General features: G+C 41.5%; 3 protein-coding genes across 5 annotated transcripts in view; 1 reads left to right on the forward strand and 2 right to left on the reverse strand.

Moving 5' to 3' along the window:
- Positions 1-3661: 3661 nt before the first annotated feature.
- Positions 3662-9622, forward strand: LOC111653326 (uncharacterized). Its single transcript, XM_023403868.2, has 9 exons — positions 3662-4038; positions 5294-5966; positions 6092-6403; positions 6545-6717; positions 6824-6908; positions 7025-7257; positions 7427-7621; positions 7728-7953; positions 8081-9622. The coding sequence occupies exons 1-9, from the start codon at positions 3787-3789 to the stop codon at positions 8623-8625; spliced, it is 2694 nt and encodes an 897-aa protein (XP_023259636.1). The 5' UTR covers positions 3662-3786; the 3' UTR covers positions 8626-9622.
- A 6-nt stretch (positions 9623-9628) lies between these two features.
- On the reverse strand, positions 9629-12199 carry LOC111653315 (glycine cleavage system H protein, mitochondrial-like). The gene is made up of 5 exons (XM_023403847.2): positions 12027-12199; positions 11708-11790; positions 11538-11601; positions 10826-10957; positions 9629-10203 (listed from the first exon to the last, which is right to left on the reverse strand). Exons 1-5 carry the CDS (start codon positions 12175-12177, stop codon positions 10106-10108), a joined length of 528 nt encoding a protein of 175 aa, XP_023259615.1. The 5' UTR covers positions 12178-12199; the 3' UTR covers positions 9629-10105.
- A 1177-nt stretch (positions 12200-13376) lies between these two features.
- fam107b (family with sequence similarity 107 member B) overlaps positions 13377-24090 on the reverse strand; it is a 24370-nt gene continuing 13656 nt past the window's right edge. For 2 of the 3 annotated variants that reach the window (XM_023403969.2, XM_023403971.2), the window contains exons 2-4: positions 18107-18278; positions 15132-15288; positions 13377-14940 (exon numbers count right to left, since the gene is read on the reverse strand). In XM_023403969.2, the coding sequence (XP_023259737.1) occupies positions 14821-14940; positions 15132-15288; positions 18107-18234 (405 nt within the window). In that variant the 5' untranslated portion in view covers positions 18235-18278 and the 3' untranslated portion in view covers positions 13377-14820. Of the gene's footprint in view, positions 14941-15131; positions 15289-18106; positions 18279-19355; positions 19520-24090 lie in introns of those variants that run through there. The other variant, XM_023403970.2, reaches the window with a different exon arrangement.

Below are 24090 nucleotides of genomic sequence, written 5' to 3' on the forward strand. Positions count from 1 at the left end.
AATGCTGCGTTTGTGTATATCCATAATATTACTCAATCGACGCATATACAAGTTTTCATTTCTTAAATGCACACCGCAAACCGCTGGTCTTTGTTGTCATTTGGGAGACTTTTTTGGCACCTGAAGGAATGCTCTGAGTGACTGCCCTGTAGGTAATTACTGCAGCAGTTACTTATTCCACCGAGACAAGAAGAGAAAGACGAAGAGAGCCCTGAGTTTGGAGAAAGCCTGTGTTGTTTTAATTAACTTTTACCAACCCCCCATCATGTGTGCTTTGTTTCACATCTCTAAGAGCCCTGTGCAGGTTGTGCTTGTTCACACGACTACTATACAGCAATACGATTGATCTGATTATCAGTAAAATCGATTGTGTGTCATTGACCTCGCCCACTTCACCAAGATGACCCTTACTCCCTTGTTTTTCTGTTTTTTCTCCTCTCTAAATCTCTCACGTCAAACAAAAGCTGCCAGTGGTGGTGGAGCTATTAAGCAAATACTCTCATTAGTACACAAAACATAATGAATATGTAAATGATGTGTGTAATTTATGCATGGTTGAGAGACTTGTTCTCTTTTCAGTCCTCCATTGTAATCACTCTATTTATATCCCTTTTTCCTTCAAACTTTACACTCTTACGCCAATTTTCCTCTTTTCTTAGACCACATCCCGTGAACAAATCCATGGAGGACTTCTTGAGGTCTCACCATTGTCTCTTTTGTTTTGTGTCTTTTTTTACACACTTTTCATTGCCTTTAACCATGGTTTGTAGTTTCTAATAGTCTCTCTCTTTTTCTCTGTTTGCTTCTTTCTGCTCACAGTCTGTCCTCTCAAATAACAAACCCCACAGTGACGCATTAAACAAACTACTGAGTGTTTGAACAAGGTCTTTCTTCCAGGAATATGAATAGTGAATAGTCTATCCACGAAATCACGTCAACAACTGGCTGTGTTGTGTACTGTGTTTTCCCTTTGTCCCTCTGTGGCTGTGTTGATCTTTATGTGTGGTCCAAACTGTGTGGTAAATTGAAGCGTGTCCTGATAGACGGTGAGTAGCCTTGCTCCTGTCTAGGATAAACACCTATAATACTCTGGCTCCCTTGGCAATCACCATAGCAACAAACCGTGGTACCCACGTGAGTTGCATAATAAGATGTTCCCCAAGACCATGGACCATAAAGCGGCGACAAACTAGACACCTGCAGCAATGAATGTGAATCGGAAAATAACCATTCAAATGTCAAACTTCAACTCTGACTCATCCTAGACTAATCTTTTATATTTATCTATAGGCTCGCATCACACAAAACACTCTGTGACGCACATGCACCTTCTCCCTTTCTCTCCAGACCTTAACAGGTGCTGATGAGCTGCAGTCAATGATTGTAATGAGCTATCGATCACCGTGGGAAAAAAGAGGGACATAGAGGGGTGAGGGAGGTAGGGGGAACCAGAGGACACATACACACACACATAAACAGAAAGAGGTGGACTGCCAGAAAAAAAGAAAAAAACTTCAGACGAACTAAATGGAGACAAGCCACCCAAGACAGAGTATCAATACCTGCTTTAATCAAGTCCTCATCACCTATTGTTCTGCTTAAAATAGAATTTATGGGCTATTGCTTTCTGTCGAGGCAGGTTGAGGGGAACTGTTCAACTCAGAGCGGCTTCTGGACCGGCTAATCAGCTCAGGATGACCATGCAGACATGCTTGTCATGACCGAGTCCAGATGCCAGTGAATGGCACTGACGCAGTATCTCTATTTTCCTCTCTTTTTGTGCTGTGTGCATGGAGTGGAGGCAGACAGCTTTAGGGAAGGGGGAGGTGCGTTGTGTGTGTGTGAGTGTGTGTGTCGTGTGCGTTGGCTGGCGTTTCAGATAATGAAATGCAGCAGGGAACAAAGAGCTGGGGGCCCCTATTCTCTGTGCTGCAGCTTCATTTTCACTCCCGTCAGTCTATGATTCTTCCATACCCTCTTTCTTGTGTACATGTACGTGTGTGTGTTTATGTTTGTATGAGTGGGTTGTTGTGTGTACGTATGTGCCCTCCTCCTCCTGTTAGTATTCTGCATGGCAGATCCCCCTAATGTAATAACTGTGTCTGCATGTCTAATTTACAGCAGGAGAGAGTAAATAGCCTGTGGTTAATTACAGTATGTGTATGTGTGTGTGTGTGTGTGTGTGTGTGTGTGTGTGTGTGTGTGTGTGTCTATGCACGTGTCTACATGCGCGTGGGTGTGTCAGAATGATTTATGAGTTGCAAATAGCTACACCAGTGGCCCGTTTCTCCTCACTTAGTTTTTAATCTGTCTTTCCATTAATTTTCCTGGAGACGTTATTATGGTTTTATAACAGTGTGCACGAAGATGCACATGTGAGCGCACGTATTTGTTAATGAGACAGAGGTGTGGACATTTTGTGAGGATCGAGGCAACATTGGCACCTGAGCTGCACTTTGCTTTTCCCCCTCTCTACTTCTCCATTTCGCTTCCTTATGTTCCCTCTTTCTCTCTTCCGATGCTTCATTCACTCTCTTCATTGAGAGCCACAGTGAACACAGATCTTTATTGACAGTACACGGTAGAACATGGAAACAGCAGGTCAATCCGTTTAGCCCAAGGGCCGATACACCAATTCACCAATTTGTCAGTGTTAGTTTGAGAGAGAAAAGCAGCTAATCTCTCCTCTCTGCTCTCTATTGATCACACACTTAGACTCCACTTCTCTGTCTAAACACTATTGATTCTCTCTCTCTCTCAATCTCTTTCTCTCTCTCCCTCACTTTCTGTCTAGCTCTCTCCACATACCACAGCTCTCAACACATCTTCCCTCCATACTCTCTGACCGCTTCTCACGTAAAGTCTGAATAATTGAGACTGTGTGTTCCTGTACATGAAGCCCTGAGTTAGATTTTAGATGAATGCTTGAGAATATTTTAGCAACAAAATAAGACCAATAACACCAACTGTATAAACCATTTTAGAGTTTGGGCCACAGGTGTCACAAATCATTGTTCCATGCCGTATACATCGAAAAGCATGGTGTCATTAGAAAAAATCTATTACTTAGCAACCTCTTTCAAAGTGAATATAGACTATGATTAAAATTCACTGCTGGGTACACTGTCTCCCTGGCTTTGTTTTTCAGTCTCACATCACAGGGTGCACTTGAAAAGGACCACATTCCTGTCAAGATGAAGGCTATGTAAAAATGAGACAACTGATTATCTTAGGAGCGATGTCCCCCCCACCATTTTTACATCAGGTCAAATTGAACCAAGGATCTCTATTTGATTGGATTTAGCTTGTGGGGACCCCTGTCATGAAACATTTTAGTTGATGGGTATGATTTGATAGAGAAGTGAATATATTGTAGAAGCAGAGAGAGAGAGATAGGTGTATAACACAAAACTGAAATTCCTACAGCATTTATTATATCCACATCTCTCAATCTTAATGCTAAATTGAAGAAATCTGAACAACTGTTACTCAGATACGAAAAGCAGTTAAAGCACCCATGGAGTTCACTAGCCTCCCTACATGTCTCTTATTTATTAGACTTGTATGCCCTCTACTGGTGAGATTGACCCATTACAAGCCTTTAGCTTTGCAGGTTACAAAACACAGACACATGGCTTGTGTAACTCAAAATCAGCTGTTTGGTAACCGGTAGAGGGTAGGTTCAGGACGTGTGGATGACAGAGCCTTAAACGGTGTACTACACTATTAGTAGGTAACTTTTATAACATTTTACTTATAATATATATCGTCACCTTTCATTTGAAGATGCCTCCTTCAGCGGGTGGTGCTGAAGACAGTAAAACCTTGGTGAGAAAATTGCTGAGAGAAGTGCTGGTGGGTCGAGAGGATCCTGAGGGTTTCTTTGCGATGTGTCTGTCCGTCCTGGGGCACCAGGAGACCCGTTCACAGTTCCCGTCCCTCATCCGGCCCTTGTCCACGGCCAACTGCTCCATGTACTCCACCCTCACTGGCATCTACCAGGAATATTTCTCTGTGGTCAGTGAGTGTTTGTTGAACGTAAGTAGACTTAAAACGTTGATTTGCAAAGAGGTTCAAAGTTACAAATGAAAACGCATCTGAAAGAAAAGAAGCACCAACAGATTTAAATGATTAAAAAAAAAACTTACCCCTTTGAGCTGCGGTTAGCGGGTCTTGACCACTGCAAGAGGCGAAAAAACAAACATAAAAATCCAAATTAGCTAAACTGTGAAGCGCAGTTGTCATGGCTAACGTGTTACCAAACAGCGATGTAGTTAACTTACCTTGGCCTTAACAGAAATAGAGAAATGTGGACATCTCGTTGGATCCATCTTCCCGTACCTCTTAAATTTAATTAACACTTACACTGGAATTTGAGCTACTTTTGTTTTTCTGCCTGTTTCCAGAGGAAAATAGCAAACCTCTGCCTTATTAAATATGCTAATGTGTTTGACAGTCAGTCCGTCGCTGTACCTGGCTCTCTGTCAGGTAAGCTCTTGTTAGCTCCTGTGCTGGTAGCAGCTGCCCCACAGTCTTGGTGACATTGTGTGGTACCCAAATGAACTAAAAGTTAATGCATGTGCTGACATTTTTTTAATTTGACTCTTACACTAGTAACCTATGTCACAATAATAATGTATTGTTACTATAGTGTAAAGTATTGTATTTATATCTCTAATTAAAGTGAAACACAAAGAAATAACTTATAACAATATCAATATATATATATATATAAAACCAATACCAATATGTGTAATCAAAAAGGTGTTTTAGCTCTGCAAAGAATTACTTGAGGACATTAATACTAAGTATTCGTAAAATAAACAAACAAAAATATTAAGTGTCAGTATAATTGTTATTATATTAGAAATTTAGCACTAATAAAGATGGCAACAAAACCAAAACAAAGAGGGAGTCAGAGAGATGTCTGTACGCATCCACAAAGTCCTGAGAAGAGGTCTAATCAGCTCAAATAAGTGAAAACACCTGTGGGGTTTTACCAAAGGTATGTAGGGTCTTAACCATCAAAAATGCATTAACAAACTGAAGATACCCAAGAACCTATGTATTGTAAAAGATGCCTCACTAAACGTAGTACAGTTTTTAATCTAAGGGGTAGAAAAGGGTAGAATGAAGATATTTTTAAACACAAAAACTTGATGTCTTACACTTGAACTGTTACTATTTGCACATGTAATTGCAAATATTGCACATGAAATTTGTCACCTCTGACCCAACAACTAAGCGGTTATTTTAACAGTACTAATAATGGGTTCTTCTAATTCAATCACAGACTGAAGATGATGAACTGGAAGTTGCATTGGCTCTCTCTGTACTGGAAATGAAAGATCACCAGATGTCAGCCCCCAGCCAAGAGTCCCGACTTCAGCAGCCTAAAGACAGACCGAATCAAAGCAGCTCTGTTCAACTGACCTCAGTATCTCAGCCTCAGGGAAGCAGCCACACCCAATTAGCAGATGTAGCTGGCAGGAAAAAAAACTCCCACTCAGCACAAAGTGGACCCTGGGGCATGGTGTGCCCACCACAGACAACCCGAGAGACTGAGCCTCAGAAAAGCACACATGTTGACAAATATAATAAATGGACACCAGGGACAAGTCAAACTGAGTCTGTCTCCAAACCATCTGCCTCATTTTCCAAACAAGAGTTGGTTATAGAAGGTGGCCAAATGACAAAAGAGGGAGATTTGAATCAGTCGGGGAAACCAAAACGCTCTAAGAACAGGCGACAGCGGCGTAAAGCGGGCGGCCAGCAGGTTGTAGGTTTGCCCTGCTCTCCGTCAGCACCGCAACCAGTACTGCTGTGGTTTAGGAGGGATTTGCGACTGTGCGACAATCCTGCTCTCATTGGCTCATTGGAGGTTGGGGCACCTGTCATACCTGTCTTCATCTGGAGCCCTGAAGAAGAGGAGGGACCTGGGATTACTGTGGCTGTGGGGGGAGCTTGTAAGTTCACATCACTGCCCTTCTAAGTATGGCACTTTATTGTAGTGACTGCCGTCTCCATATATTTGTCACCAAATTACCGTTTTGTAAACTGTTGGCAATCATACTTTCTATTCTTTTTACAGGTAAATACTGGCTTCATCAAGCTTTGTCTCATTTCTGTTCGTCTCTGGAGTCCATTGGCAGCCACCTCATCTTCCTCAAGGCAGATGGAGGTGGGGATGGTGTGGGATCTTCTCTGTGTACCCTTAAGGAGCTGATAAAGAAGACTGGGGCGAGAACAGTCTTGGCCAATGCGCTGTGTGAGCCCTGGCTGAAGGAGAGGGACGATGTGGTGGTGTCAGATCTGCAGAAAGATGGTGTTGAATGCAGGATGTTCCATTCTTACTGTCTCAGAGACCCTTACTCTGTCAGCACGGAGGGTGTGGGACTCAGAGGTTAGTCACAATAAGGTGAACATGGTGCATTGGGCTTTCTTAAATATTTGTGTTTAAAGCTTGGATCGTGTGTAGCAATCCAAGCTGAATTGCAATATGGCCGTTTTTGCTGAACTTCTGTTTGTTTCTTCTGTGATGTAGGAATAGGTTCAGTGTCTCACTTCATGAGTTGCTGTAGACAGAACCCAGGATCTGCCTTAGGGGTTCCTCTTGACTCTCCAGCATCTCTCCCCACTCCCGCTCACTGGCCTCAGGGTGTCTCTCTGGACACTCTCGGGCTGGCACGCATGCCCCGCAGGAAGGATGGCACAACAGTCAGTAACTACAGCAGAGCAGTCCTCAAGAGCCGAGCTAAACCCCAGAATACAATTACGAGTCCTGCAGTCCTTAATATTTTCGTGTGTTCATTTTTGCATTCAGATTGACTGGGCAGCAAACATTCGCAAGTCCTGGGATTTCAGTGAAGAAGGAGCACAAGCACAGCTAGAGGCCTTTCTCCATGATGGTGAGACACTTTGCATGCACATTTTAAAGATCATACATTGTGCTTGTAGTAATGTTAAGAAGCATAGCATTCATTTAACAGTACCAGTCACCTATGATTACTTCCATGTTTCCTAGGTGTTTATAGGTATGAAAAAGAGTCAGGAAGGGCGGATGCTCCGAACACCAGCTGTCTATCTCCCTACCTTCACTTTGGTCAGCTCAGCCCACGCTGGCTATTGTGGGATGCCAAAGGGGCACGCTGTCGACCCCCAAAGTTCCAACGCAAACTGGCCTGGAGAGATTTGGCCTATTGGCAGCTAACACTGTTTCCTGACCTCCCCTGGGAATCTCTCAGACCTCCATACAAGGTAGAAATTGGCTACAGACTAAAGAGTAAAGGTACATTGCATTTATGTGATAACAAATAAACATTTGAGCGTTACACATAAATGCAATGTACGCTTAACTTTCCTCCTAAGTCATTAAAAGCCCATTTAACACTCGTTTAAAGCGTTATTCATCTACTGGTTTTTGCAGGCTCTGCGGTGGAGCAGTGATCGTGGCCACCTGAAAGCCTGGCAGCGTGGTCAAACAGGGTACCCTCTGGTGGATGCAGCTATGAGGCAGCTGTGGCTGACAGGCTGGATGAACAACTACATGAGACATGTGGTGGCATCTTTCCTCATAGCATACCTCCATCTGCCCTGGCAGGAAGGCTACCGCTGGTTCCAGGTGAGACATTCACATATACAGGCACAGAATGCACTCATATAGATATCATGTATAGCAACATACAGTACGATAAGTACTACTTACTGACTGTATCTGACATTTACAGGACACCCTAGTGGATGCAGATGTTGCCATAGATGCTATGATGTGGCAGAATGGGGGCATGTGTGGTCTGGACCACTGGAACTTTGTCATGCACCCTGTCGATGCAGCAATGACCTGTGACCCCTACGGCAGCTATGTTAGGAAATGGTGTCCTGAACTTGCGGATCTGCCTGATGAGCTTATTCATAAACCTTGGAAATGTCCTGCATCTATGCTTCGACGTGCAGGTGAGGAAAGTGGCTGTGTGGTCACCTATTGACTTTTTCTCTGAAATTAGTTTGTCATTCAAAAAAACTACAACTTTTTCAAACCATGACACAGAAATCTCCTTTCCTTGCAATCCTCACTGTTTAGGTGTGGTGTTTGGCCAGACATATCCTGATCGAATAATTACAGATCTAGAGGAGCGACGGAGCCAGTCTCTGCAAGATGTAGCTGTGGTGCGGAAAGAGTTTGGACATTATGTGGACAAGCGCACAGGCTGTGACTTGGTGCCTCTGCCCCCACGCCTTGTTTCAGAGGCCCTGGGCTTATCACACAGCAATGGTGGTGTGGTGGCAGAAGGGAAGCAGTTCCTGTTGCCTGTTATCACCCGCATGGAATTCAAACACCAGCTAGAAGATCCCGATGCAGACGCTGCCTCAAATCCCTACAATGCTGTTCTAAAGGGGTATGTGAGCCGCAAAAGGGATGAGACCATTGCCTTCCTTAACGAGAGAGACTTTACTGCCAGTGTGATGTATGAGGGAGCGCAGCGCAAGGAGAGGCTGGAAAAGGATTATCGCAGAATGGAGGGACTCCCTCAGCCTGCAGCCCCTCGGGGCAGGGCCAGACGAACGCCAACAGCCAAGGACAGGTTCTCTATAGTGCCTGGTGGGGCTGTCACTTCACTCAGGTGACCAGGACATTAAGACTTTAAGTTTACAGGTATAAAGAAACCAGTTACTGGGGGCGTCGTGTATCTAAGCAGGCGCCCCATGTGTAGAGGCTATAGTCCTCGCTGCAGTTGGCCCCGGTTCGAATCCCGCATCGGACGGCCTTTCGCTGCATGTCATTCCCCCTCTCTGCCTCCCTGTTTCCTGTCTCTCTCCACTATACTATCAAAATAAATGCATAAAAAGCCCCCCCCAAAAAAAAAACTTTAAGAAACCAGTTACTGGTCTTAAAATGCAAATGTAAAAATATTATAGAAAATAGGTTTTAAGTGCAAGACACTGAGAACGTTTGTGAGAGGGTTGCAAAATGCTCTTAAAATTTTGTAAATTGAGTTTTCAGTATAATCTCAGGTAATGAGCAATGATATTATTCTTGCCTCTGTCAAAAACATTGGTCCAAGTTGGTTAATATTTTGGTGCAGCTTCCTTTCTTGTAGGGCTACTTTTTATCATGGAAATCTGAGGTGTTTCACGTAACTATTCATATACTGTACATTGTTAAGTGTGAGAACAAGGGGAGAAAGGAACATGGGGAACAATGTTTCTTACTAGATCATTCTTAAAAGAATATGCCTATTCCAGTTTGTAAGCTGATGTAAACAGCATCAGAAAAGCTGGGATCTCATGTGTGTGTCAAAAGTCTCCAGTTAAATTGGAGGTGGTGTTGGTTTCCAATCTTGTGTTCTGAATTTTTTTTTAGCTACCTTTTTATATACATTTGTATGAGTTCTAACTTGAGGCAGGAAATGTTGCCTAACATTAAACAAGTAAATACAAAGAAAAGCTTAAGTAATGCAAATTAACAAATACAAATATTTTATATGATGTGATGCCCTGACACAGTGTCAAGAATATCACCTGTTCATTACCTGTGTAATGCCAAAGATGTGCAGTTACATTGATAGAAATTATAGGTCAAGTTGTAATTATTTTAACTTAGGGAAATAAAAAATGAGAGGCAAAAAAATGTGTAAGGAAATGTTTATTTTCTATCATACAGGTCCCATGTCTACAGTAGCTGTCATACATGCAATGTAGACCAACATAATTAATAATACCATGAAGACCAAAGTGCTTTTTAACATCTAACAACATCCTAGAAATTCAAGTTTATGTTTGACAGAAATGATTGGAAAATGTTTTATTGACTGTGAGTCTCAGTGTCTTCTGTTTGGGGCTTTGAGGCTATAAGAACTCAACACTCAGTTGAGTTCAGTGAGTGCAGACTGGCAGGTCCCCTAAAGTCAGTCTTTAACAGTAGATAAAGGATTCCTAATGTTCACAGCTCTACAACACTGGCAGGTCAGCAAACTAGAGCTCTTGAGCTCTGCTGGTGGATGCTAAGCATAGTGTTGTTCCTGACACAGGCACATCTAGTGCATCTCCCTGCCAGTGGTGTTTGAAAAGGAGAGAGGGTACATAGCACTTATTAGGAGGTGTAAGGTTAGTCCTCAATGGAGCGGATGTATCTCTCATAGGCTGCTTCGTCCATCAGAGCATCAAGCTCAGCAGGGTTGCCAATGGTCATCTTCATCAGCCAACCTAAATGTAATAGTAGAATCAGGTTAAGCTGAGAGTCAAGGACCATGCCAATGTTTTTGCATATGTATCCCTTTTATCTTAAGTCACATATGTTTAACATCACCAAAGCAGTCTTTTCCAGGCGGCCATTGGTGTTCTTTTTTTTTTATCAATTACAGTGTGAAAACAAACTTTAGGCATGGGTTAGGTAATCCATCACAGTGAATTTTATGTTTGCCTTTACTGTTGTCAAATTTACATGCACAATGCAATGATAATGTAATTCTGACAACAGCAAAAGGAGATAATGTTCAGAGTGGTGAATAACTATACATTGATCATCAAGTTATCAAGTTTCAAGCCTCTTTGTGGATTTCCATATTTGTCATTGTAATAAAACCTAGTTGCTGTCTGGGAGGTAGGAAAAACAAAAAAAGTGCAAAACCACTGGTACAGACATACAGGTTAATTAATTAAAGAGACGATTCATTTTAATTAGCCAAGATGAGCTTCATGTCCTTACCATGTACAAGATGTACACCAGTCAAAGGATAACTGCACTAACAGTGTTTAGAACTGTCTAAACAAAGACCGGTGAAGGATCTAAGGGGATTAGACAATGTATTTTTACATGTGTGCTTACCATCTTTGTAGCAGGATTTGTTGACCAGACCAGGGTTGTCTGCCAGTCGTGTATTGACCTCTACAACTTCTCCAGTCAAAGGGGAATAGAGCTCACTGGCTGCCTTTACACTTTCCAGAGCTCCAAACTCATCTGTGGCATTAAAGGTTAGAAACAAATGCATTTATGTCAAAGTTAAGCCATGTCAGAAGAATGGCAACTAGGCAGAAGGCAGGGGTGAATATTGCCAAGTTGTTTAAAAAACAGTTGAAAATCAATTGTCTTAGTCCATTTTCAAGCAAAAACAGTGACGTAATGCCAAACATTCTCTGATTACAGCCTTTCAAATGAGAGATTTTCCTGCTCTTCTTTGTCATACTTCATTGTAGACTAAATATTTCTGGGTATTTGGACTTTTGGTTGAACAAAACAAGACATCTTAAGACATCCCATCTGGCTCTGTGGAGTTGTGATGGGAATTTTTTGACATTTGATTTACTAAACAACTAATCGATTAAATAATCAGCAGATTAATCAAAAAATAACAATTGTTAGTTGCAGTCCTACATTATAAGCAAGCTGACTGTAGCTATCTTGCTGCCATATATAAAGCAACTATACTGACAGAAATAAAATGAGATAAAAATAATAAAATGATCATTAGTATGTTGAGGAGGGCTTTTCACAGTTGAAAACTTGTCAGTATTTCCCGGCAGTGTCCACAGCTTCATACCTTGCTGCGCCAGCTGTGTCCCCACCTCTGGCAGACCACAGTAAACAACATCTCCCAGAGCCTCCTGTGAGTGGCAGAAAGCAAGGTCAAAGGTTATAGCACAAACATTTACTTAGTATGTGCGCTTGTGCTGTCACGTTTGTGTGTAAGCTTCTGGCCAGGGGACTTACTTGCGCGAAGTTGCTGATACCGACAGTCCCAATCCCGTCGTCTTCTACTCGAATCCATTCGTGCTTGTCTGTGAATTTAAGTGCTGCAAAACAATACAACAGACTCAGAACACACAGATCTCCCCACTAAACTTTTACGTTTTTTGTTTTTTTAAAAAAAAATCCCCGGTCAGTATGAAAACCAGGAGGAAACCCCTGACATGCTGCAGCGTCCTCTGCTCCCATGTCCTTTACTCTATAGCTAATGCTAACCAACAGCTACCGAAAATGTTAAGCTAATATGCGCGACACTACAACACATTCACAAAGGGGGGCATACCTGCTAATAATCGGCTGGAGGAGGCTAGTGTTCTCCGAAAATAAGGTTTCGATGCCAGCCTTAAAGGAGAAAGCGGCGCCGAGCGGGTAAGTAAAGGCAAAACTGTAGAAAAGTTGGAAGACAGGGAGCGGAACAGCCCACAGGCAGCCATGTTTGTCGCTTAATGATGAGAACATGGGGCTCTTCTTCGTGGATATCAGAGGCACCGGTGGCGCTTTACTGCCCTCCACTGATCAGGATAACATTGTCGATACAACAAAAATAAACTGAGTTGGCTGTTGCCATGCAGCAAGGTGGGTATCATGTTTTAGATCAAATGTTTTGGATCGGACAGATCGGATCATCCACTGAACAGCCACATTCACAAAAAAAACGGATGATTATCAATACATTTCCAATAAAGTTCACCTGAAATTAAAATTAAAATGTTTGCCTATATGTGTACCTTTGGCGTTTCTTTTGTTACTTGTGTACTTCGTTGTTCACAAGTCATTTCCAAAATGAAGACGTTTATCACAGTGCCTAAATCTCTTAACAGCTCTGGATTATTAAAATTCCGGTTTTGAACCAATGCTTTATTTTGAAATAATGCCTTCCTATTTTTTCTTGCTGGTGTTTCAACCATCTTGCCATCCTGAGTTCATTTTTTAATGATAGGCCACCATAATATTGTGCTTTACCCATCAAAACCTCAAATTCTAGGTTTTCTTTTTAAAAATAGAGTTTGGCCTTGAGTTTTTTTTTTTTTTGGCAGTGACTCCAGAGAGACCGGAAACCCATATTATTAGAGCAACTAAATAGCCCTATTTTCTCATTAAAAATCATCTTATCAAAGATATTGTGCAAACTTTTGATGTACTACTCTTCAAAGTAATAGTCACTGATTCTGAAATTTTGTTGCTCTTTAAGCTCCTCCACCCACATTAAAGCCCAAATCACTGCCAACAATGCCAAGACACTATTAATAATACACACACACACACACACACACACACATATATATATATATATATATATATATATATATATATTTATTGCCTGATTACCTTGCTGTATTCTAGGTCATGCCAAATGTATTATGCCACTTTCCATTTCTGTAAACCAGCTGAGATCCCGTTTCTGTTCCAAATACTGCCCTATGTCTAGACATCTGACTGTTGCGGTCTGTGAACAAAATCAACATCAGCTCCAGACTGAATCAACTGGGCTTATCAAAGTGATGACTGTTTGATCGGCCCACTGCTTTGCTGTTATTTTTGCATCATGTTCCATTTGGAAAATAAAGCCTGCTATTGGCTGGATAAGAGGTCCACTGAGTCTAGCAGCACACCAAATAAAGAAAAAGAAATGGAACGTGTTAAAATTATGTTTATTTAAAAGATTCTGGCGAGGAACACAGGGTTATGTTGTTTTAAACTGCTTCTTCCCATGATAATAATAGCTATCGCCTCTTAGAGACCCATAAATCAAAATTTTAGACCCAGAATATTATTTTGTGTGATTAACGTGCACTTTAACATCCAAAGCAATCTCAGTTTCTCACATTGTGTAACCATTTTGGAATTTGTATGTGGTGCTGGCTACACATGCTAGTTAAATAGTTTTGCAGTTAACACCCACTTTAGTTCAGATTTACTGATTTAAACGACCCGTCTGTTCATCTAAGGGCTCCACTGTAAATAAAAACAAAATTCTGAAATTCCAAGACATTCCAGGATGATCCAGGATGCTTATCAGAGTTGTTTCAGGAGCCGTGCAGACATCCCAAGATGACAGGTGGCCTCCAAGTGTACACTTTCAATTATACTCTTTACCGAAGCACACAAGGACTGATCAGACAGGGCTCATTGCTTATTCTCATTGACCAACCTAAAACAAAAACTTAAATTATTTATTAAGTAACACTTTTATTCATACAAAACAACAGAATATATAAAGAAAATGTCACTCTCATGCCTGGGAGTTCTACTATTGCTCAAAATTGCATTAGCTGAGGAAATGGCATGTTTAAAATAAAATAAAATAAAATAAAATAAAATAAAAAATAACAAAGCAAACTTGAGTGTTTCACACAACCATACACTCCCTTTGTCCTGTTCTGGCTTCATAAACTATACTGTAAAACAACTAAAATACAGAACGACTAAAAGTGTCCTCCCCTATACCTGGGCTAAAAGCTACAAACATAAATAACAAAAGCACATTTGTTTGGCTTTTACATTACACAGCTTCAAGAGTCCATCCAGTGTCCACTTTTCCTTATTTGATTCTGAAGATGAGGAAGAAAAAAAAAGAAAGAAAAAAAGAACAATAACAACAACGATAACAACATCGATAACAGTAAAGAGAAACAACAGCTTGCTGTGGAGAGAGGAGTGAAACAGAAGGGATGAAAACTCCTGTATGTGTTTGGTTGTTTTGGTTGGTTTTGTTTCTCCATCAGAGCTCATCTGAAGCTTGCTCGGCCTCGTTGAAAAGGCGTGTAACATGTAACATGTCTGTATTAGGTCCCTCCTGCAGGATGGGGGTGCTGTGTGCTGCTGGGTGGGTGTGAAGAGCAGAGGTGAGTACTGGCGGTCCGTGGCAGGCAGACAGAGGGGGGGTCTTTAGTCTGTAAAGTCTCTCTCCTCACTGCAGGAAGGAACAGCTAGGTTGGGAAAGCCAGGAAGTTCATCTCGGACCACTGTCAAGTCACCAGCGTGCACCACAGACAACACTCTCTTTTGTACACACACTCCCGACGTCTCTGTGCTCACACACACAATCAGCCAGACCCAGACACCCCTGCTGGTTCTTAGGTGGTTCGTTCCTCCCCATCAGTCTCCTGCTTGGTCCTGCGCAGGTTGCCTTTCATCTTCACAAACTCAGGGGTGTTTTCCTGTTCCTCCTCAATTTTCTGTTGCTCTAGCTCCAGCTGCAGAAATACAGACATTGGCAAAATTATAGAGGCTGATCTGTTGATAGCAACATGTACGGCATGCATTCAGGGACTAAAAGAAGCGGGGACCTTTAATCTTTGTTTTCTCTTGTGGTCAGATACAGTAACACAGAACATCATTCTAAGTGCTAAAGTGACAATTTATATGAATTCTTTCAATCATTTACCTGCTCTAGTTTCTGTTGTCTTTTCATGAGCTCTATCTCCAGGTCACTCCTCTTCTTGTGGGCCTCCTGCTCCTCCTTCTGAGCCTTAAGAACTTGCTCCCTCTTTCTTTTCTCCAGAACTTTCTGGAGCTCAGGCTTGTTTTGAGGAGCCAGACCCCTGTGCAGAATCAATAAGTGAAACACAGCATGTTACTAAAATAAAGCTTATTGAACAACCTGCGGCAACGCATGCTAATCACACCAAAGAGCCCCACTCAGAGGGAGACTGGCATTCAAATTAATGCGTAACAGATGATGACTGTGACCTCATTCAAATTTGACATGCAGATCTGTATTAGATGTTCTGGATTAAACATTTCAATCGTGTTTCAGGAAAGTTTTGATTTTGAGCCAAACACAGATCGTTCCACATTTAACAATCTGTGTACATGACGATTGCCAGCACTGGAACTGACTTTGGAAAAATGATCTGAAACCATGTGCCTGTGTTCCATTTCTTTTCTTTTTCTAAGAACTGAAAAACAATCCTCAACTGTCAACCCAAAAATTCAAAAACAATTTACAAACACATTCCTTATATAAAGCTGTCTTGGGGGGTGATAAGTCATTGGGAGCCAGTGGGATTGTTACGCAACTGCATGTGTTTGTGTACCAAAAAAAATCAAAAAGAGGACAGGGACATCTTAGTAAAGTGTGAGGAAGAGCAAAAAATACCAATTGTTATGTAATACTCCAAACTTCTCCAAATTACAAGAGAGAAGGGTGGGGGCTAAGGATGAGACTTGGGAAGCAGAAGTACTTAGGACAGAGGGGAACAGAGATGGGTTTGAGTCAGCAAGAAAATGCAAAAACCAATAAACAGCAAAGCCTGCAAAGGATTAGGAGGCACAATAAAGTGCCACACAAGAAAAAAAAAAAAGACAGAAAAAGGTCATTGGCAATCCTTCGTCAAAAATTCAGTCTCTATGCTCTTAATTAATTAAATTTATAAACCATCTTATCCATATTACTTGACTCTCCTCTACGGATTTTCCTTTTAGCCATGACTCTGCAAGGGCTGCGTCAGTTCTTCAAAGAAAACACTGCGTGCCTACCTGACTGCAGTTTAGCAACAACAGTGCCTTAATTAAATGCATTATTAAATCCTGAAGATTACATAACCGGGTCCACGATGTTCCAAGAAGGAGTGGGAGTTAATTTACAACAAGTCACTATGTTACCTAAAGCCACTGCTGCGTTTAAATACCCTGGTTTTCCTGACAGTGAGGGTCTCATGAAAGCACTTAGCGAGCTGAAGCAGAGCACAGTTTAAAAGATGTGATGGGGTCAGGCTAATTGGTACAGGGAGGGAGGAGGGTCAAGGTCACTGAAAGCAATAAGACAAGGGCTATAAAGATGCTTCCTCTACTCCCCTTTCACTGTGGGCAACGTTTACATAACCACTGACCCTCCTATCCACGACCCCTCCTATGAGTGCACGCCCTCTAGCAGACGGGGAGGAATGTGTGTTCAAATCCCGCACATCAATACCTCCATCTGCTCAAATGCTTCCCCAGTCTTAGTGGCTGAATTTCTGAAATTCTTCTGTGTGTGCGTGTGTGTGTGTGTGTGTGTGTGTGGGAAGGGTCATTACAGCTAAGGTAGCAACGGCAGCAAAAGGCCCTCAGATAGAGACTGTTTTATAATCTGGATTACATAACACGTTTTTTTTTTCTCCCTTCTTCATACAGCCATCCATCCATCCATCCATGCATGCAGAGATCCACCCACCCACCCCTCCCCACTCTCATCACTGTGACTAATCCAGGCAAGCTTTCCATATTTTCAGTGTACGATAGAAAGCCCAATCAAAACAGGTTCATACCTTAAAGGGCCCACTAGATTAATTCTACAGACTTCAACTAGACACTCTGTCTGGACAACTAGGAACAATATTCTGCAGCATTTGGAATGGAAAAAAAAAGTTTTTCTAACACTGTTATCAATTTTCCATGGACTTCTGTCCTCTTTCCGATCATCCAATAATGCCTTCCCTGCATCACTACAAAAGCTTTGACACATTTAAGACGGAGCATCACTGCTGTGATGTAACAGCTGTCATCAGCATGTGTGTTTACGTATCTATTTATAGCGTGGGCACAAAGCTGCTGGCGCTGTATGGTGAGATAAAATACAAACATCTAGTGTCAAAAGGGCGATCACAGGCCTCAGTATGCATGTGCATTTATACACACAGACACACACACTAACTAGACTAGACTTCTCTGTTGTATGATCTAGTATTAATATAAGCGGCCAGTCCAGGTTTATCCTGCACTGTATGACCTTTACATAACCAATTTTTGACACACTAATGCACTTGAGGTTTTATATAATAGCTTCTATGAAAGTTTTATATCTTAAGTTTTGCATAATACTGCTGCTGGAGGTTGGAGGAACCAGTGCACTGAAGTGACACACTGCAGAAGCATCAGCACAGTCTGCATGGATACTTTCAAATCAATTACAAGAAAGTAGCAGTTACTGTATTAACTCATCCCCACATGAGTAGAAGTTAAACTAAATTAGCCTGGATCTGGACACTGTAGTGTTTTCCCCTGTCTAACCTGTTTAGGGGCACACTTGATACTGTTGCCATAAACAAACAAGGAAATGATGATGTTGGACAGCAACAGACAGTATCATTATCTGTCCAATCACTTGCTGCACGTGGGAAAAAGTGACTTATCTGCTTCATTATTGTCCCAATCACAGGCTTGGAATCCAGCCATGCTTGTTTAACACTGCTCTGGTTTTGTTTATGTTCCATAAACCTTGATAAAACTGTGAGTGGCTAATTGTAAAATTAGAATCTCTTCCTTAAAAGTAAGCTGGGAATTACCAGGTGTGTTTATCAGCGAACAGATAGAAAAGACATACAAATGAGCCATCAAGAGATAGAGAGACCGAAGAAGTATGTTTTCCTGTCTCCTGACCTCTTCTGGTTCATGAGCAGCTCCCGGTGCAGGTCCTGGTGGTTACGGGAGTTCTTGACTGGGTTGATCAGCTTCTTGGGTTTGATGAGCTCATCACAGTCTCCCTCCAGATAGTCTGGCTCCGCCATGACACTCCTCCCTGGTGACAGCGACAGACCAGGGTCACACGGATCTGAGTTGACAGAAACAACAGAAAAACACCTTAATTTTCATTAACAGCAACAGTGAACAACATTCATAAATACTAATATGAAACATACTATGGATGCAGCAAACATAGACATTTATTTGTCTCTGTGGAAACAGAAATCTCAGTGTGTAACGAAGCCAAACATTTTTCTTGGACCTATCATTTCCCTGAAATTGCACTCCTTTCCAACCCTGATATGAGCGTTTCCCTGATTCTCTGCCCTAAGCTCAGAGTTTCGGAATGGTCTCTATAGTGATGGAGAGACTCAGCACTGGAATTACATAATTGTTCCTCACTGAGTGAACACACACATTTCATCCTCCTGTCAGGTGATATAAAAACCATATGCAAAATAATGAAACCATGAATCAGGACAGCACAGAGCTACATGTAATTGTTTTTCAAACACATAGTTATGTAAATGTCAGACGCTGCTGATACAAAACTAGCCCAAAGGCTCAGACTATTGTTGTTCACAACCCCATGAATAAAGCAATTTCTACTCATGACCTCCAGATGCGGGCACAAAACCTTTGGACATTTAAAGTGAAGAAAGTATTAGCCAGAAATGTTTGTATTACAGCAGCTGTAAAAACATTATTTTGCCATTTTTATAAATATAAATCAATGCATTTGTGGAAAACCACCATCATCTGTATCAAGCCATTATAAAACCAAGAAATAACTGGGATTTACAGCAAGTTTTTATCAATACCCCATATTAAGGGCAGACTGAATGCAGTAACACCACAGTAAAATAACTTTTATGGCAGCTAAGTGCTACTTTTTACTAGACTGCTTTGCTCAATGAAAATCCTACTTGCATTTGAATTGATGGCGCACACGTTCTGAAACAGATTTATCTGGAGATCTGACCAACTATAATGAGAACAGAATAATATTTGACCAGAAAGGTGTGTTTTACGAAACATTTCTAACTCCTACATTAACATATATACATGTACATACACATATATATGTACTAAGACTGAAACAGCTCAGTACTCCACTTTTACTTATTATTATAAATACACAAAATTCAATCATGGTTTAACTCACCCTGCAGATGAGGAAAAACGGGGTATCTGAACATTGTCGTCATCTCTGCTATTTTGATTGGGAATTTAGTTTCCAGGAAAAGCTGTTAAAAATCGCTGTCCTGTTTATCAGTGTGTTGCAGAGCCTCACGTAGGAGAGGTGCTTTGTTCTGCACAGCTGTCTGCTACTGAGCTGGTTGGAGTTCAAAGTCTGTTTTATAGCTATGCGCTCTCTCTCTCTCTCTCTCTCCCCAACACACACACATGCACACATACACTCTCACTGCTCCCTCCCTCACCTACTCTCTCCCACTCACTTTCAATGCACATCTCTGGACGCAGAAGAGTTTATAAGCAAATTTTCTCTGCTGTTTAAGAAACAGATTATTCACAGATGACTAAATATCCTCAGTTGTTCCTTTATGGAACTATACGTTTTTTTTTTTTTATCTTGTTGAATAACAGTACTATGTGTACATACTTGGCAGGGTCTTGGCAGGTCTGTTTTAAAATATCAGTAAATTGGTATAATAGTAGATTACAAAATTACAAAATTAGCGGAGTATGTTTATGTCAGTATTAGATTCAAGTCTTGTCTTTATACCACAGTCTGAGGAATGAACGATTTATAAACAACCATACACTCAAATGCCTGTGCTTTTAAGGTGTTGCCTGGTTATCAGTCTCTCTTGTCTGTGACTGATAACAGACTAATAATAGACTGCTGTTTTGAAGCTTGATCAGGCTGGTCAGCCTGTACTCGTTCCAAAGAATCATTACACTGCACGTGCTAGACACAAAAGGTGGTGGTGGGGGAGCGTGTCCTCAGAATCAAAACATTACACGCAGAGGACTGCCGTAATGACTTGAAGGAACCACTAGAGGTCGACATTCTTGCATCCCAGAAACTAAACCATGTCAGTTACATAACAAAGAAGCCTGATATAAACATGGTTTGTGGCTACATGCTGCAGAACAAAGAGAGAAATGCCGCTTAATAAATACTCTTGATGAATAGAATGGAATATGGTAACAAATGAAAATACTACTTTTTCATAGTCATGGTAGTGAGTAATCCCTTCTAATCTCAGATTAGTAACCCTTTAAACACAAATCTTAAGATCTATGTATACAATAAATACATTTAAAAAATAATCAACCTAAGAGAGACAGGTTTAGGGCCAAGTTTGTTTATTTAACATTCATTTTCATAAATGACTACATCAGTGGCTGTAATGTTGTTAGGACACGCCAGTCACAGGACATTTGGTGGCACAGGCAGGACATGGTGACAGTGTTTGTGCATGTGAGATGGCAAAGGTGGGCAGAACAGCTTGTGGCTGTAATCAGGGGCTGCGTCAGGGGCTGCACACACGTGCTTTGTACATCAAAGGCGGCTTCTGTTAATACCGGAAGCAGGGGGTAGAGCCAGTCACAGACTGGCAGTGTTGTCAAAGTGTCCGTTAGTTTAACACATCTGCTCCGACTTCCTCTGTGCCCCGGGGGAGAGGGGAAGTGACATAGGGAGTTCAAAACGGACCTGCAACCTCAAATTGCAGACCTGTTTAAAGTCAGCCTTATCACTGGTAGTTTTACATGTTTTATTGTGTGTTCCCTCTGGTTTCACTTAAAAGCTATATAGATAGCATGTTTTACCATCAGTTAAAGCCTAAAACTACTAAAGAACAATACAAATAACCAAGTTAACATGTTGCGCTGTCATTCAGAAAAAGACCAGCATTTAACACATAGTTAAATGGCAGTAAATGGCATGTGTTAATATCTGCACATCTATTTTCGACACATTTCTATGCCAAAACATGCACCGCATAAGCATCGCTCCGAGCATGGATATCGGCATGTCATTACACTTACTGCTGTTCCGGGAATCCCATTAAACAGTTTGTTTATTGGTTTTGGGAAACACACCCTCACAGCAGACACACACACACACACACACACACACACACACACACACACACACACACACACATACACACACACACACACACAGATAATGAGACTCCAAAAGGACCTGATTCTCCCAATGTTTCCATGAAACAGGGCGCGGTATTATTTAGAGGATTCAAAATGTCCAAGCATTAAGGGGTGAAATGGGAAGAAAGTTGGTGAAAACAATGGAAAAGAACGGAGGAAAACTGGGTCAGAAAAGAGTCTAGGAAAAGAGAAAAGGGAGTTGGCTGAAAACAGCTTTCCTCTGTTTACTTCACTCTTCAGTCATCCTCATGACCTGTGTATGACTGTGATCTCATACACTGTGAAATGTCACATTTTTTTGTCACATTTTTGAACCAGCAAGCTGCCGGAAATATCCAATCAATCATATGAGGAAAAATATCAGCAGAAAGATCAAAAAAGTAGTGAAGAGAGAGAGGCTGAAACTATACGCATACGTTTTCAATGATATATCACTCATAAAAAAGTGAAAAGAAAATGTGCATGTGGCAATTTATTTTAAAAAGAGCAAGTAATCTGATGAATGTGTTTAATAAATGTGTTTGCAGCAGTGGACTGTGTTTGTGTGAAAGTGTACCCCGCGGTGGCAGGCTGCATTAGAGCTGATACAATGACTTATCTTGGAAGGGTAGAGCACTTGCACTGTGCCAAGTGATTGCATCATCGCGGCCAGCTCTGCTGTGTGAGCTAATGCACACACAGACTTGCATTCATAATACAGACTCATTTATCAATTTCTCCCTCAACTGTCAATTTCTCTAAGTCGCCATGGAGACCTGCCATCACCCACACTTAATTTAGTGACACAGCAATCAGGAGCAGCACACAGCTGATGCTAACTTAAGGCTTCCTATGGGCAAACACTTCCAGCAGCTGAAATAAGCTCCTTAAAGCACATATAATCAATTTTTTTTTTCATAGCAACAATACACCAAATGACTATGTGTAATGTAAAAGGTGTCGCTTGTAGTGATGAAGCCACAGAGAATTATCACCCACAGTTCACCTCAGGTTGACGGAGCTTTAGAGCTTCTTTCAGCTGACTGGTTTTGTTTTCCAGCCTGCAGCTTTACTGTTCTGGTTCAGTCACACCGCTCTCAAAGAGGCGTTTTCAGCAGCAGGCATCTGTTTTTAGCAAAAAAAAAAAAAAAAAAAAAGCTCTGATAAACCCACTGTCCACTACTGCTGCTCAGCACCAATCAGCAGACAGACATACTTTGCCACAAGATGCTAAGCACAAGTGGAGCATTTAGAAGCTAAAGAGCCAGATATTTCCCTCAGGAGTTATGGAGACCAAAAAGAGGGAATGAATAGTGGACTTAGATTTGCCAGGTGGCCAGAAACACAACTTCATATGAATGCTAATGTTGCTCTGTGTCTGCTTGATGTCTAAATAGGCAACTGTATGATGAGCAATATCAACTTAAAAGGTGATAATAGTAATTGTTGGGTTCACAGTTTGTTTTCACTGCCAAAAGGAAATCAGCTATTGTGAGTTAAAAATCTCAATTTATGAAAAAAAAAAAAAATCTATGCATGAAAAGCACTCTTCCTGGTGTAACCCAACAGAGAGGAGCACAGATGGGCAGAAAGAGTAATGATGGGGAGGAGCACATAAATTGGCCATTATCAGTACTTATCTTTTGTTTCTGTGCTAGGAAGCAGACGAACAATACTATGAATACTCTCAGAAAGACAAATGATTACAAAAAGTGGATTGTTCCTGGCATGGACAAGACGGGATAAAGACAGAGGTGGATCACCTCATGTTATCCATGTGCCAGGATGGAGAGACTAGGTTAAAAAAAAAAGAACTAAATGCTGAATAATGACATGGTTTAGCCCTTTGTGAGTCATGAGTGTCTCTCTTCCTGCTGCAGCCTCCAGAGCCAGAGAAAAAGACGGTGAGGAGAGCATCTGGTGGCCTGCTTCACCATCTGACCCCCCCCCCCCCCCCCCCCCCCCGTTCTCCTCTAGGATACAGGCACAAACAGAGCAGACCATCCTCCAGAGCTCTACACAGGGTGGGGTTAGGCAGTCAACTGTCAGCCATGGGACCACATGGCTGACCACACCCATTCCAACATCCACCCCTAGCCAGGATTTGTTTTCCACAATATCCAGCACAAAGGTGCACAGGGGTCAGATTTACAGAAGAAGGCACGGATCAGCATTTTAGCCTCCAGTTTGATGTATACTGATCATGGACACATCTAACATTAAAACAACAGACTTGACGTTTTGCTTTTATACTCATTAATTGCACCTATTGGTTAATAAGAAGCTTCAAGAACAATTCCTAAGAATGAATACTAAACTATACTTATGTATTCCGAGAGAGCAAACAATGATTTTGGTCTTTGTATATTTTCTTGATATTATCTGCAGTTCTGGAGAGCTGACACAGCAAAATGAAGACAACAAAAGGTTCAGATTGCCCATATTCTGATCAAAGATGCATATATATGTGAAGAAATGGCTTGGGATCAGGCTCAATACAATTTCACGAAAAATGTGAAAATGCTTAACATTTTCTTGAAACTTAATTTACCATCTGCTCTCTTGCTTCGATATCTCCTCCTTGTCCCATATAGTTCCTCTCGTTCACTCTCCCTTTCTTTCTTTCTTTTTTTTTTGGCCAAATCCTGTCTATTCCGCTCACAGATGGGAGGTCCACCCCTCAGGGGAAATTGCGTCATCAATACCCCTAAAGCAACCCCCACACCCCATTCTCTCTCTCTCTCTCACTCACACACACACACACACACACACACGCACCC

This window comes from Seriola lalandi, unplaced genomic scaffold (assembly GCF_002814215.2).
Source record: "Seriola lalandi dorsalis isolate HSWRI2012SDOR001 ecotype SW California unplaced genomic scaffold, Sedor1 jcf7180002054188, whole genome shotgun sequence".
In the NCBI taxonomy this organism is placed as follows: Eukaryota; Metazoa; Chordata; class Actinopteri; order Carangiformes; family Carangidae; genus Seriola; species Seriola lalandi.

Coding starts and splice junctions, on each gene's coding strand:
- LOC111653326 (XM_023403868.2), top strand. CDS start 3,787: ATGCCTCCTTCAGCGGGTGGTGCTGAAGACAGTAAAACCTTGGTGAGA. Junction 4,039..5,293: donor TCAGTGAGTGTTTGTTGAAC/GTAAGTAGACTT, acceptor ATTCAATCACAG/ACTGAAGATGATGAACTGGA. Junction 7,258..7,426: donor CTCTCAGACCTCCATACAAG/GTAGAAATTGGC, acceptor TGGTTTTTGCAG/GCTCTGCGGTGGAGCAGTGA.
- LOC111653315 (XM_023403847.2), bottom strand. CDS start 12,177: ATGGCTGCCTGTGGGCTGTTCCGCTCCCTGTCTTCCAACTTTTCTACA. Junction 11,602..11,707: donor GTATCAGCAACTTCGCGCAA/GTAAGTCCCCTG, acceptor TGCCACTCACAG/GAGGCTCTGGGAGATGTTGT. Junction 10,204..10,825: donor CAAATCCTGCTACAAAGATG/GTAAGCACACAT, acceptor TATTACATTTAG/GTTGGCTGATGAAGATGACC.